The sequence below is a fragment of the Oncorhynchus nerka genome, linkage group LG4 (genome assembly GCF_034236695.1).
Source record: "Oncorhynchus nerka isolate Pitt River linkage group LG4, Oner_Uvic_2.0, whole genome shotgun sequence".
Taxonomy (NCBI): domain Eukaryota; kingdom Metazoa; phylum Chordata; class Actinopteri; order Salmoniformes; family Salmonidae; genus Oncorhynchus; species Oncorhynchus nerka.
In genome coordinates, this window is record NC_088399.1 from 48,042,174 (window position 1) to 48,057,170 (window position 14,997).

Here is a 14,997-nt window from a genome sequence, read left to right on the forward strand (position 1 = left end):
ACCTAAAACCTCTACAACCTCTACTGTCTCTAAGCCCTGAGCCCCACTGACCCAGTTACAGACCTAAAACCTCTACAACCTCTACTGTCTCTAAACCCTGAGCCCCACTGACCCAGTTACAGACCCAAAACCTCTACAACCTCTACTGTCTCTAAGCCCTGAGCCCCACTGACCCAGTTACAGACCTTTAACCTCAACAACCTCTACTGTCTCTAAGCCCTGAGCACCACTGACCCAGTTACAGACCTAAAACCTTGACAACCTCTACTGTCTCTAAGCCCTGAGCACCACTGTCCCAGTTACATACCTAAAACCTCTACAACCTCTGTCTGTGAGCACCACTGACTACAGACCTGTCTCTAAGCCCTGAGCACCACTGACCCAGTTACAGACCTAAACCTCTACAACCTCTACTGTCTCTAAGCCCTGAGCACCACTGACCCAGTTACAGACCTAAAACCTCTACAACCTCTACTGTCTCTAAGCCCTGAGCACCACTGACCCAGTTACAGACCTAAAACCTCGACAACCTCTACTGTCTCTAAGCCCTGAGCACCACTGACCCAGTTACAGACCTAAAACCTCTCTGTCTCTAAGCCCTGAGCACCACTGACCCAGTTACAGACCTAAAACCTCGACAACCTCTACTGTCTCTAAGCCCTGAGCCCCACTGACCCAGTTACAGACCTTTAACCTCTACAACCTCTACTGTCTCTAAGCCCTGAGCACCACTGACCCAGTTACAGACCTAAAACCTCCACAACCTCTACTGTCTCTAAGCCCTGAGCACCACTGACCCAGTTACAGACCTAAAACCTCTACAACCTCTACTGTCTCTAAGCCCTGAGCACCACTGACCCAGTTACAGACCTAAACCTCTACAACCTCTACTGTCTCTAAGCCCTGAGCCCAACTGACCCAGTTACAGACCTAAACCTCGCAACCTCTACTGTCTCTAAGCCCTGAGCCCCACTGACCCAGTTACAGACCTAAAACCTCTACAACCTCTACTGTCTCTAAGCCCTGAGCCCCACTGACCCAGTTACAGACCTTTAACCTCGACAACATCTACTGTCTCTAAGCCCTGAGCACCACTGACCCAGTTACAGACCTAAAACCTCTACAACCTCTACTGTCTCTAAACCCTGAGCCCAACTGACCCAGTTACAGACCTAAAACCTCGACAACCTCTACTGTCTCTAAGCCCTGAGCCCCACTGACCCAGTTACAGACCTAAAACCTCTACAACCTCTACTGTCTCTAAGCCCTGAGCCCCACTGACCCAGTTACAGACCTAAAACCTCTACAACCTCTACTGTCTCTAAGCCCTGAGCACCACTGACCCAGTTACAGACCTAAAACCTCTACAACCTCTACTGTCTCTAAGCCCTGAGCACCACTGACCCAGTTACAGACCTAAAACTCTACAACCTCTACTGTCTCTAAGCCCTGAGCACCACTGACCCAGTTACAGACCTAAAACCTCTACAACCTCTACTGTCTCTAAGCCCTGAGCACCACTGACCCAGTTACAGACCTAAAACCTCTACAACCTCTACTGTCTCTAAGCCCTGAGCACCACTGACCCAGTTACAGACCTTTAACCTCGACAACCTCTACTGTCTCTAAGCCCTGAGCCCCACTGACCCAGTTACAGACCTAAAACCTGAACCTCTACTGTCTCTAAGCCCTGAGCACCACTGACCCAGTTACAGACCTTTAACCTCTACAACCTCTACTGTCTCTAAGCCCTGAGCACCACTGACCCAGTTACAGACCTTTAACCTCTACAACCTCTACTGTCTCTAAGCCCTGAGCACCACTGACCCAGTTACAGACCTTTAACCTCGACAACCTCTACTGTCTCTAAGCCCTGAGCACCACTGACCCAGTTACAGACCTTTAACCTCTACAACCTCTACTGTCTCTAAGCCCTGAGCACCACTGACCCAGTTACAGACCTAAAACCTCTACAACCTCTACTGTCTCTAAGCCCTGAGCACCACTGACCCAGTTACAGACCTTTAACCTCTACAACCTCTACTGTCTCTAAGCCCTGAGCACCACTGACCCAGTTACAGACCTAAAACCTCTACAACCTCTACTGTCTCTAAGCCCTGAGCACCACTGACCCAGTTACAGACCTAAAACCTCTACAAACTCTACTGTCTCTAAGCCCTGAGCACCACTGACCCAGTTACAGACCTAAAACCTCTACAACCTCTACTGTCTCTAAGCCCTGAGCCCCACTGACCCAGTTACAGACCTAAAACCTCTACAACCTCTACTGTCTCTAAGCCCTGAGCCCCACTGACCCAGTTACAGACCTAAAACCTCTACAACCTCTACTGTCTCTAAGCCCTGAGCCCCACTGACCCAGTTACAGACCTAAAACCTCTACAACCTCTACTGTCTCTAAGCCCTGAGCACCACTGACCCAGTTACAGACCTTTAACCTCTAAAACCTCTACTGTCTCTAAGCCCTGAGCACCACTGACCCAGTTACAGACCTAAAACCTCACAACCTCTACTGTCTCTAAGCCCTGAGCACCACTGACCCAGTTACAGACCTAAAACCTCTACAACCTCTACTGTCTCTAAGCCCTGAGCACCACTGACCCAGTTACAGACCTTTAACCTCTACAACCTCTACTGTCTCTAAGCCCTGAGCACCACTGACCCAGTTACAGACCTAAAACCTCGCTCTAAGCCCTGAGCACCACTGACCCAGTTACAGACCTAAAACCTCTACAACCTCTACTGTCTCTAAGCCCTGAGCACCACTGACCCAGTTACAGACCTAAAACCTCTACAACCTCTACTGTCTCTAAGCCCTGAGCCCCACTGACCCAGTTACAGACCTTTAACCTCGACAACCTCTACTGTCTCTAAGCCCTGAGCACCACTGACCCAGTTACAGACCTAAAACCTCTACAACCTCTACTGTCTCTAAGCCCTGAGCACCACTGACCCAGTTACAGACCTAAAACCTCTACAACCTCTACTGTCTCTAAGCCCTGAGCACCACTGACCCAGTTACAGACCTTTAACCTCGACAACCTCTACTGTCTCTAAGCCCTGAGCCCCACTGACCCAGTTACAGACCTAAAACCTCTACAACCTCTACTGTCTCTAAGCCCTGAGCACCACTGACCCAGTTACAGACCTTTAACCTCTACAACCTCTACTGTCTCTAAGCCCTGAGCACCACTGACCCAGTTACAGACCTTTAACCTCTACAACCTCTACTGTCTCTAAGCCCAGTTACAGACCTAAAACCTCTACTGACCTCTAAACCCTGAGCAGACCCAGTTACAGACCTAAAACCTCGACAACCTCTACTGTCTCTAAGCCCTGAGCACCACTGACCCAGTTACAGACCTTAAGCCCTGAGCAGACCCAGTTACAGACCTAAAACCTCTACAACCTCTACTGTCTCTAAGCCCTGAGCACCACTGACCCAGTTACAGACCTAAAACCTCTACAACCTCTACTGTCTCTAAGCCCTGAGCACCACTGACCCAGTTACAGACCTAAAACCTCTACAACCTCTACTGTCTCTAAGCCCTGAGCACCACTGACCCAGTTACAGACCTAAAACCTCTACAACCTCTACTGTCTCTAAGCCCTGAGCACCACTGACCCAGTTACAGACCTAAAACCTCTACAACCTCTACTGTCTCTAAGCCCTGAGCACCACTGACCCAGTTACAGACCTAAAACCTCTACAACCTCTACTGTCTCTAAGCCCTGAGCACCACTGACCCAGTTACAGACCTTTAACCTCGACAACCTCTACTGTCTCTAAGCCCTGAGCCCCACTGACCCAGTTACAGACCTAAAACCTCTTCAACCTCTACTGTCTCTAAGCCCTGAGCACCACTGACCCAGTTACAGACCTTTAACCTCTACAACCTCTACTGTCTCTAAGCCCTGAGCCCCACTGACCCAGTTACAGACCTTTAACCTCTACAACCTCTACTGTCTCTAAGCCCTGAGCACCACTGACCCAGTTACAGACCTAAACCTCTACAACCTCTACTGTCTCTAAGCCCTGAGCACCACTGACCCAGTTACAGACCTAAAACCTCTACAACCTCTACTGTCTCTAAGCCCTGAGCACCACTGACCCAGTTACAGACCTTTAACCTCTACAACCTCTACTGTCTCTAAGCCCTGAGCACCACTGACCCAGTTACAGACCTAAAACCTCTACAACCTCTACTGTCTCTAAGCCCTGAGCACCACTGACCCAGTTACAGACCTAAAACCTCTACAACCTCTACTGTCTCTAAGCCCTGAGCACCACTGACCCAGTTACAGACCTAAAACCTCTACAACCTCTACTGTCTCTAAGCCCTGAGCCCCACTGACCCAGTTACAGACCTAAAACCTCTACAACCTCTACTGTCTCTAAGCCCTGAGCCCCACTGACCCAGTTACAGACCTAAAACCTCTACAACCTCTACTGTCTCTAAACCCTGAGCCCCACTGACCCAGTTACAGACCCAAAACCTCTACAACCTCTACTGTCTCTAAGCCCTGAGCCCCACTGACCCAGTTACAGACCTTTAACCTCAACAACCTCTACTGTCTCTAAGCCCTGAGCACCACTGACCCAGTTACAGACCTAAACCTCTACAACCTCTACTGTCTCTAAGCCCTGAGCACCACTGACCCAGTTACAGACCTAAAACCTCTACAACCTCTACTGTCTCTAAGCCCTGAGCACCACTGACCCAGTTACCGACCTTTAACCTCTACAACCTCTACTGTCCCTAAGCCCTGAGCACCACTGACCCAGTTACAGACCTTTAACCTCGACAACCTCTACTGTCTCTAAGCCCTGAGCACCACTGACCCAGTTACAGACCTAAAACCTCGACAACCTCTACTGTCTCTAAGCCCTGAGCACCACTGACCCAGTTACAGACCTAAAACCTCTACAACCTCTACTGTCTCTAAGCCCTGAGCACCACTGACCCAGTTACAGACCTTTAACCTCTACAACCTCTACTGTCTCTAAGCCCTGAGCACCACTGACCCAGTTACAGACCTTTAAAACCTCGACAACCTCTACTGTCTCTAAGCCCTGAGCACCACTGACCCAGTTACAGACCTAAACCTCTACAACCTCTACTGTCTCTAAGCCCTGAGCACCACTGACCCAGTTACAGACCTAAAACCTCTAAGCAACCTCTTACTGTCTCTAAGCCCTGAGCACCACTGACCCAGTTACAGACCTTTAACCTCGACAACCTCTACTGTCTCTAAGCCCTGAGCCCCACTGACCCAGTTACAGACCTAAAACCTCTTCAACCTCTACTGTCTCTAAGCCCTGAGCACCACTGACCCAGTTACAGACCTTTAACCTCTACAACCTCTACTGTCTCTAAGCCCTGAGCCCACTGACCCAGTTACAGACCTTTAACCTCGACAACCTCTACTGTCTCTAAGCCCTGAGCCCACTGACCCAGTTACAGACCTAAAACCTCTACAACCTCTACTGTCTCTAAGCCCTGAGCACCACTGACCCAGTTACAGACCTTTAACCTCTACAACCTCTACTGTCTCTAAGCCCTGAGCCCCACTGACCCAGTTACAGACCTTTAACCTCGACAACCTCTACTGTCTCTAAGCCCTGAGCACCACTGACCCAGTTACAGACCTAAAACCTCTACAACCTCTACTGTCTCTAAGCCCTGAGCACCACTGACCCAGTTACAGACCTTTAACCTCTACAACCTCTACTGTCTCTAAGCCCTGAGCCCACTGACCCAGTTACAGACCTAAAACCTTTTCAACCTCTACTGTCTCTAAGCCCTGAGCACCACTGACCCAGTTACAGACCTTTAAAACCTCTACAACCTCTACTGTCTCTAAGCCCTGAGCCCCACTGACCCAGTTACAGACCTTTAACCTCGACAACCTCTACTGTCTCTAAGCCCTGAGCACCACTGACCCAGTTACAGACCTTTAAACCTCTACAACCTCTACTGTCTCTAAGCCCTGAGCACCACTGACCCAGTTACAGACCTAAAACCTCTACAACCTCTACTGTCTCTAAGCCCTGAGCACCACTGACCCAGTTACAGACCTTTAACCTCTACAACCTCTACTGTCTCTAAGCCCTGAGCACCACTGACCCAGTTACAGACCTAAAACCTCTACAACCTCTACTGTCTCTAAGCCCTGAGCACCACTGACCCAGTTACAGACCTAAAACCTCTACAACCTCTACTGTCTCTAAGCCCTGAGCACCACTGACCCAGTTACAGACCTAAAACCTCTACAACCTCTACTGTCTCTAAGCCCTGAGCCCCACTGACCCAGTTACAGACCTAAAACCTCGACAACCTCTACTGTCTCTAAGCCCTGAGCCCCACTGACCCAGTTACAGACCTAAAACCTTTTCAAGCTCTACTGTCTCTAAGCACTGAGCACCACTGACCCAGTTACAGACCTAAAACCTCTACTGTCTCTAAGCCCTGAGCACCACTGACCCAGTTACAGACCTTTAACCTCGACAACCTCTACTGTCTCTAAGCCCTGAGCCCCACTGACCCAGTTACAGACCTAAAACCTTTTCAACCTCTACTGTCTCTAAGCCCTGAGCACCACTGACCCAGTTACAGACCTTTAACCTCTACAACCTCTACTGTCTCTAAGCCCTGAGTCCCACTGACCCAGCCTTTAACCACAACCTGTCTCTAAGCCCAGTTTACAGACCTAAAACCTTTTCAACCTCTACTGTCTCTAAGCACTGAGCACCACTGACCCAGTTACAGACCTTTAACCTCTACAACCTCTACTGTCTCTAAGCCCTGAGCCCCACTGACCCAGTTACAGACCTTTAACCTCGACAACCTCTACTGTCTCTAAGCCCTGAGCACCACTGACCCAGTTACAGACCTAAAACCTCTACAACCTCTACTGTCTCTAAGCCCTGAGCACCACTGACCCAGTTACAGACCTTTAACCTCGACAACCTCTACTGTCTCTAAGCCCTGAGCCCCACTGACCCAGTTACAGACCTAAAACCTTTTCAACCTCTACTGTCTCTAAGCCCTGAGCACCACTGACCCAGTTACAGACCTTTAACCTCTACAACCTCTACTGTCTCTAAGCCCTGAGCCCCACTGACCCAGTTACAGACCTTTAACCTCGACAACCTCTACTGTCTCTAAGCCCTGAGCACCACTGACCCAGTTACAGACCTTTAACCTCTACAACCTCTACTGTCCCTAAGCACTGAGCACCACTGACCCAGTTACAGACCTAAAACCTCTACAACCTCTACTGTCTCTAAGCCCTGAGCACCACTGACCCAGTTACAGACCTTTAACCTCTACAACCTCTACTGTCTCTAAGCCCTGAGCACCACTGACCCAGTTACAGACCTAAAACCTCTACAACCTCTACTGTCTCTAAGCCCTGAGCACCACTGACCCAATTACAGACCTAAAACCTCTACTGTCTCTAAGCCCTGAACCACTGACTTACAGACTGTCTCTACTGTCTCTAAGCCCTGAGCCCCACTGACCCAGTTACAGACCTAAAACCTCTACAACCTCTACTGTCTCTAAGCCCTGAGCCCCACTGACCCAGTTACAGACCTAAAACCTCTACAACCTCTACTGTCTCTAAGCCCTGAGCCCCACTGACCCAGTTACAGACCTTTAACCTCTACAACCTCTACTGTCTCTAAGCCCTGAGCACCACTGACCCAGTTACAGACCTAAAACCTCTACAACCGCTACTGTCTCTAAGCCCTGAGCACCACTGACCCAGATACAGACCTTTAACCTCTAAAACCTCTACTGTCTCTAAGCCCTGAGCACCACTGACCCAGTTACAGACCTTTAACCTCTACAACATCTACTGTCTCTAAGCCCTGAGCACCACTGACCCAGTTACAGACCTAAAACCTCTACAACCTCTACTGTCTCTAAGCCCTGAGCACCACTGACCCAGTTACAGACCTTTAACCTCGACAACCTCTACTGTCTCTAAGCCCTGAGCACCACTGACCCAGTTACAGACCTAAAACCTCGACAACCTCTACTGTCTCTAAGCCCTGAGCACCACTGACCCAGTTACAGACCTAAAACCTCTACAACCTCTACTGTCTCTAAGCCCTGAGCACCACTGACCCAGTTACAGACCTTTAACCTCTACAACCTCTACTGTCTCTAAGCCCTGAGCCCCACTGAGCAGACCTAAAACCTCTTTCCCACCACTGACTGACCTCCTCTACCCACCACTGACCCAGTTACAGACCTTTAACCTCTACAACCTCTACTGTCTCTAAGCCCTGAGCCCCACTGACCCAGTTACAGACCTTTAACCTCGACAACCTCTACTGTCTCTAAGCCCTGAGCACCACTGACCCAGTTACAGACCTAAAACCTCTACAACCTCTACTGTCTCTAAGCCCTGAGCACCACTGACCCAGTTACAGACCTTTAACCTCGACAACCTCTACTGTCTCTAAGCCCTGAGCCCCACTGACCCAGTTACAGACCTAAAACCTTTTCAACCTCTACTGTCTCTAAGCCCTGAGCACCACTGACCCAGTTACAGACCTTTAAACCTCTAGTTACTGTCTCTAAGCCCTGAGCCCCACTGACCCAGTTACAGACCTTTAACCTCGACAACCTCTACTGTCTCTAAGCCCTGAGCACCACTGACCCAGTTACAGACCTTTAACCTCTACAACCTCTACTGTCTCTAAGCCCTGAGCACCACTGACCCAGTTACAGACCTAAAACCTCTACAACCTCTACTGTCTCTAAGCCCTGAGCACCACTGACCCAGTTACAGACCTAAAACCTCTACAACCTCTACTGTCTCTAAGCCCTGAGCACCACTGACCCAGTTACAGACCTAAAACCTCTACAACCTCTACTGTCTCTAAGCCCTGAGCCCCACTGACCCAGTTACAGACCTAAAACCTCTACAACCTCTACTGTCTCTAAACCCTGAGCCCCACTGACCCAGTTACAGACCCAAAACCTCTACAACCTCTACTGTCTCTAAGCCCTGAGCCCCACTGACCCAGTTACAGACCTTTAACCTCAACAACCTCTACTGTCTCTAAGCCCTGAGCACCACTGACCCAGTTACAGACCTAAAACCTTGACAACCTCTACTGTCTCTAAGCCCTGAGCACCACTGACCCAGTTACAGACCTAAAACCTCTACAACCTCTACTGTCTCTAAGCCCTGAGCACCACTGACCCAGTTACAGACCTAAACCTCTACAACCTCTACTGTCTCTAAGCCCTGAGCACCACTGACCCAGTTACAGACCTAAAACCTCTAAGACCCAGTTACTCTACTGTCTCTAAGCCTGAGCACCACTGACCCAGTTACAGACCTTTAACCTCTACAACCTCTACTGTCTCTAAGCCCTGAGCCCCACTGACCCAGTTACAGACCTTTAACCTCGACAACCTCTACTGTCTCTAAGCCCTGAGCACCACTGACCCAGTTACAGACCTAAACCTCGACAACCTCTACTGTCTCTAAGCCCTGAGCACCACTGACCCAGTTACAGACCTAAAACCTCGACAACCTCTACTGTCTCTAAGCCCTGAGCACCACTGACCCAGTTACAGACCTAAAACCTCGACAACCTCTACTGTCTCTAAGCCCTGAGCACCACTGACCCAGTTACAGACCTTTAACCTCGACAACCTCTACTGTCTCTAAGCCCTGAGCCCCACTGACCCAGTTACAGACCTAAAACCTTTTCAACCTCTACTGTCTCTAAGCACTGAGCACCACTGACCCAGTTACAGACCTTTAACCTCTACAACCTCTACTGTCTCTAAGCCCTGAGCCCCACTGACCCAGTTACAGACCTTTAACCTCGACAACCTCTACTGTCTCTAAGCCCTGAGCACCACTGACCCAGTTACAGACCTAAAACCTCTACAACCTCTACTGTCTCTAAGCCCTGAGCACCACTGACCCAGTTACAGACCTTTAACCTCTACAACCTCTACTGTCTCTAAGCCCTGAGCACCACTGACCCAGTTACAGACCTAAAACCTTTTCAACCTCTACTGTCTCTAAGCCCTGAGCACCACTGACCCAGTTACAGACCTTTAACCTCTACAACCTCTACTGTCTCTAAGCCCTGAGTCCCACTGACCCAGTTACAGACCTTTAACCTCGACAACCTCTACTGTCTCTAAGCCCTGAGCCCCACTGACCCAGTTACAGACCTAAAACCTTTTCAACCTCTACTGTCTCTAAGCACTGAGCACCACTGACCCAGTTACAGACCTTTAACCTCTACAACCTCTACTGTCTCTAAGCCCTGAGCCCCACTGACCCAGTTACAGACCTTTAACCTCGACAACCTCTACTGTCTCTAAGCCCTGAGCACCACTGACCCAGTTACAGACCTAAAACCTCTACAACCTCTACTGTCTCTAAGCCCTGAGCACCACTGACCCAGTTACAGACCTAAAACCTCTACAACCTCTACTGTCTCTAAGCCCTGAGCACCACTGACCCAGTTACAGACCTTTAACCTCTACAACCTCTACTGTCTCTAAGCCCTGAGCACCACTGACCCAGTTACAGACCTAAAACCTCTACAACCTCTACTGTCTCTAAGCCCTGAGCACCACTGACCCAGTTACAGACCTAAAACCTCTACAAACTCTACTGTCTCTAAGCCCTGAGCACCACTGACCCAGTTACAGACCTAAAACCTCTACAACCTCTACTGTCTCTAAGCCCTGAGCCCCACTGACCCAGTTACAGACCTAAAACCTCTACAACCTCTACTGTCTCTAAACCCTGAGCCCCACTGACCCAGTTACAGACCCAAAACCTCTACAGAAGCCCTGAGCCCACTGAACAGACCTTTAACCTCAACAACCTCTACTGTCTCTAAGCCCTGAGCACCACTGACCCAGTTACAGACCTAAAACCTTGACAACCTCTACTGTCTCTAAGCCCTGAGCACCACTGTCCCAGTTACATACCTAAAACCTCTACAACCTCTACTGTCTCTAAGCCTGAGCACCACTGACCCAGTTACAGACCTAAACCTCTACAACCTCTACTGTCTCTAAGCCCTGAGCACCACTGACCCAGTTACAGACCTAAAACCTCTACAACCTCTACTGTCTCTAATCCCTGAGCACCACTGACCCAGTTACAGACCTAAAACCTCGACAACCTCTACTGTCTCTAAGCCCTGAGCACCACTGACCCAGTTACAGACCTAAAACCTTTTCAACCTCTACTGTCTCTAAGCCCTGAGCACCACTGACCCAGTTACAGACCTAAAACCTCGACAACCTCTACTGTCTCTAAGCCCTGAGCCCCACTGACCCAGTTACAGACCTTTAACCTCTACAACCTCTACTGTCTCTAAGCCCTGAGCACCACTGACCCAGTTACAGACCTAAAACCTCCACAACCTCTACTGTCTCTAAGCCCTGAGCACCACTGACCCAGTTACAGACCTAAAACCTTGACAACCTCTACTGTGTCTAAGCCCTGAGCACCACTGACCCAGTTACAGACCTAAAACCTTGACAACCTCTACTGTCTCTAAGCTCTGAGCCCAACTGACCCAGTTACAGACCTAAAACCTCGACAACCTCTACTGTCTCTAAGCCCTGAGCCCCACTGACCCAGTTACAGACCTAAAACCTCTACAACCTCTACTGTCTCTAAGCCCTGAGCCCCACTGACCCAGTTACAGACCTTTAACCTCGACAACATCTACTGTCTCTAAGCCCTGAGCACCACTGACCCAGTTACAGACCTAAAACCTCTACAACCTCTACTGTCTCTAAACCCTGAGCCCAACTGACCCAGTTACAGACCTAAAACCTCGACAACCTCTACTGTCTCTAAGCCCTGAGCCCCACTGACCCAGTTACAGACCTAAAACCTCTACAACCTCTACTGTCTCTAAGCCCTGAGCACCACTGACCCAGTTACAGACCTAAACCTCTACAACCTCTACTGTCTCTAAGCCCTGAGCACCACTGACCCAGTTACAGACCTAAAACCTCTACAACCTCTACTGTCTCTAAGCCCTGAGCACCACTGACCCAGTTACAGACCTAAAACCTCTACAACCTCTACTGTCTCTAAGCCCTGAGCACCACTGACCCAGTTACAGACCTTTAACCTCTACAACCTCTACTGTCTCTAAGCCCTGAGCACCACTGACCCAGTTACAGACCTAAAACCTCTACAACCTCTACTGTCTCTAAGCCCTGAGCACCACTGACCCAGTTACAGACCTAAAACCTCTACAACCTCTACTGTCTCTAAGCCCTGAGCACCACTGACCCAGTTACAGACCTAAAACCTCTACAACCTCTACTGTCTCTAAGCCCTGAGCACCACTGACCCAGTTACAGACCTAAAACCTCTACAACCTCTACTGTCTCTAAGCCCTGAGCACCACTGACCCAGTTACAGACCTTTAACCTCTACAACCTCTACTGTCTCTAAGCCTGAGCACCACTGACCCAGTTACAGACCTAAACCTCTACAACCTCTACTGTCTCTAAGCCCTGAGCACCACTGACCCAGTTACAGACCTAAAACCTCTACAACCTCTACTGTCTCTAAGCCCTGAGCACCACTGACCCAGTTACAGACCTAAAACCTCTACAACCTCTACTGTCTCTAAGCCCTGAGCCCACTGACCCAGTTACAGACCTAAAACCTCTACAACCTCTACTGTCTCTAAGCCCTGAGCCCCACTGACCCAGTTACAGACCTAAAACCTCTACAACCTCTACTGTCTCTAAGCCCTGAGCACCACTGACCCAGTTACAGACCTTTAACCTCTACAACCTCTACTGTCTCTAAGCCCTGAGCACCACTGACCCAGTTACAGACCTAAACCTCTACAACCTCTACTGTCTCTAAGCCCTGAGCACCACTGACCCAGTTACAGACCTTTAACCTCTACAACCTCTACTGTCTCTAAGCCCTGAGCACCACTGACCCAGTTACAGACCTAAAACCTCTACAACCTCTACTGTCTCTAAGCCCTGAGCACCACTGACCCAGTTACAGACCTAAAACCTCTACAACCTCTACTGTCTCTAAGCCCTGAGCCCACTGACCCAGTTACAGACCTTTAACCTCTACAACCTCTACTGTCTCTAAGCCCTGAGCACCACTGACCCAGTTACAGACCTAAAACCTCTACAACCTCTACTGTCTCTAAGCCCTGAGCCCCACTGACCCAGTTACAGACCTAAAACCTCAACAACCTCTACTGTCTCTAAGCCCTGAGCACCACTGACCCAGTTACAGACCTTTAACCTCTACAACCTCTACTGTCTCTAAGCCCTGAGCACCACTGACCCAGTTACAGACCTAAAACCTCTACAACCTCTACTGTCTCTAAGCCCTGAGCACCACTGACCCAGTTACCGACCTAAAACCTCGACAACCTCTACTGTCTCTAAGCCCTGAGCACCACTGACCCAGTTACAGACCTAAAACCTCGACAACCTCTACTGTCTCTAAGCCCTGAGCCCCACTGACCCAGTTACAGACCTTTAACCTCTACAACCTCTACTGTCTCTAAGCCCTGAGCACCACTGACCCAGTTACAGACCTTTAACCTCTACAATCTCTACTGTCTCTAAGCCCTGAGCACCACTGACCCAGTTACAGAAAACCTCTGTCTTTAAACCCCAGGTGCTATCCAGGCTCCAACTCAGACCATCTCAGCACAGGGCTGCGTCAAGCCTGTCTAATGATTCATCCTTCCTCTTCCCTTCTCCAACCCCCCCCCCTCTCAGTGGTGCTACCAGGGGGAGTGTGTGATATTTGGGACGTGGCCCCAGAGTGTGGACGGAGGCTGGGGTCCCTGGTCGTCGTGGGGGGAGTGCAGCAGGACCTGTGGAGGGGGAGTCTCTTCCTCCATGAGACATTGTGACAGCCCAGCGTAAGTAGGCAAAGTAAGCCACAACAACATCCAGGTCCCCACCTACAGGTGTGTGTGTGTGTGTGTGTGTGTGTGTGTGTGTGTGTGTGTGCGTGTGTTTGTGTCTGTGTCTGTGTGTGTGTGTCTGTGCGCGTGCCAGCAGGTTGCTTCAGCCCAGCCTTCTAGTAGACCGACTGACAGTAAAGTGCTGGTCCAACCAGGTGAAAGAGCAGCCGTAGCTCCTGTGTCTGTTATAAGCCTGTTTCTCTGACGGATAGACACACTGTTTCCATCCAGACTGTACGGAGCTCCCACTGTTAGCCCCCCCCCTCTCCCTCTCTCCCTAGCCCTCTCTCTCTAGCCCACTCTCTCTCTCTCTCTCTCTCTCCCTCTCTAGCCCCCTCTCTCTCTCTCTCTCTAGCCCTCTCTCTCTCTCTCTCTCTCTCTCCTCCCTCTAGCCCTCTCTCTCTCCTTCTCTAGCCCTCTCTCTCTCTCCTTCTCTAGCCCTCTCTCTCTCTCCCCTCTCTAGCCCCCTCTCTCTCTCTCTCTAGCCCTCTCTCTCTCTCTAGCCCTCTCTCTCTAGCCCTCTCTCTCTCTCTCTCTCATTCTAGACCTCTCTCCATCTCTAGCCCTCTCTCTCTCTAGCCTTCTCTCTCTCTCTAGCCCCCCTCTCTCTCTCTCTCTCTCTCTAGCCCTCTCTCTCTCTCTCTCTAGCCCCCTCTCTCTCTCTCTCTCTCTCTAGCCCTCTCTCTCTCTCTCTAGCCCCCTCTCTCTCTCTCTCTAGCCCTCTCTCTCTCTCTCTCTCTCTCTAGCCCTCTCTCTCCAAGTTAGAGTTTCAGCGGTGGCGCTTGCGGAAGCGTCTGCATTCACACTCTCTTTTCAGACAGTGGAGAGAGGGAGCGAGGGTAGAAGGGAAGAGAGAGGGGGAAAGAAGGAGAGATGGATGGGGGGAGGGTAGGGTAATGCGGAACACCTGTGTAAGGTGATCGGAGCCCCACAGACCCTGGGTACTGTAACACACACACACACACACACACACGGTACTGTAGCAAGGAGGTGGAACACAG

At 50.3% G+C, this 14,997-nt stretch overlaps 1 protein-coding gene across 1 annotated transcript in view; it reads left to right on the forward strand.

Annotated features, from left to right (window-relative positions):
- LOC115128750 (A disintegrin and metalloproteinase with thrombospondin motifs 6-like) overlaps positions 1-14,997 on the forward strand; it is a 169,969-nt gene that overhangs the window by 108,286 nt on the left and 46,686 nt on the right. Inside the window, exon 12 of the mRNA XM_065017611.1 lies at positions 13,806-13,951. Within this exon, the coding sequence (XP_064873683.1) occupies positions 13,806-13,951 (146 nt within the window). The remainder of the gene's footprint in view (positions 1-13,805; positions 13,952-14,997) is intronic.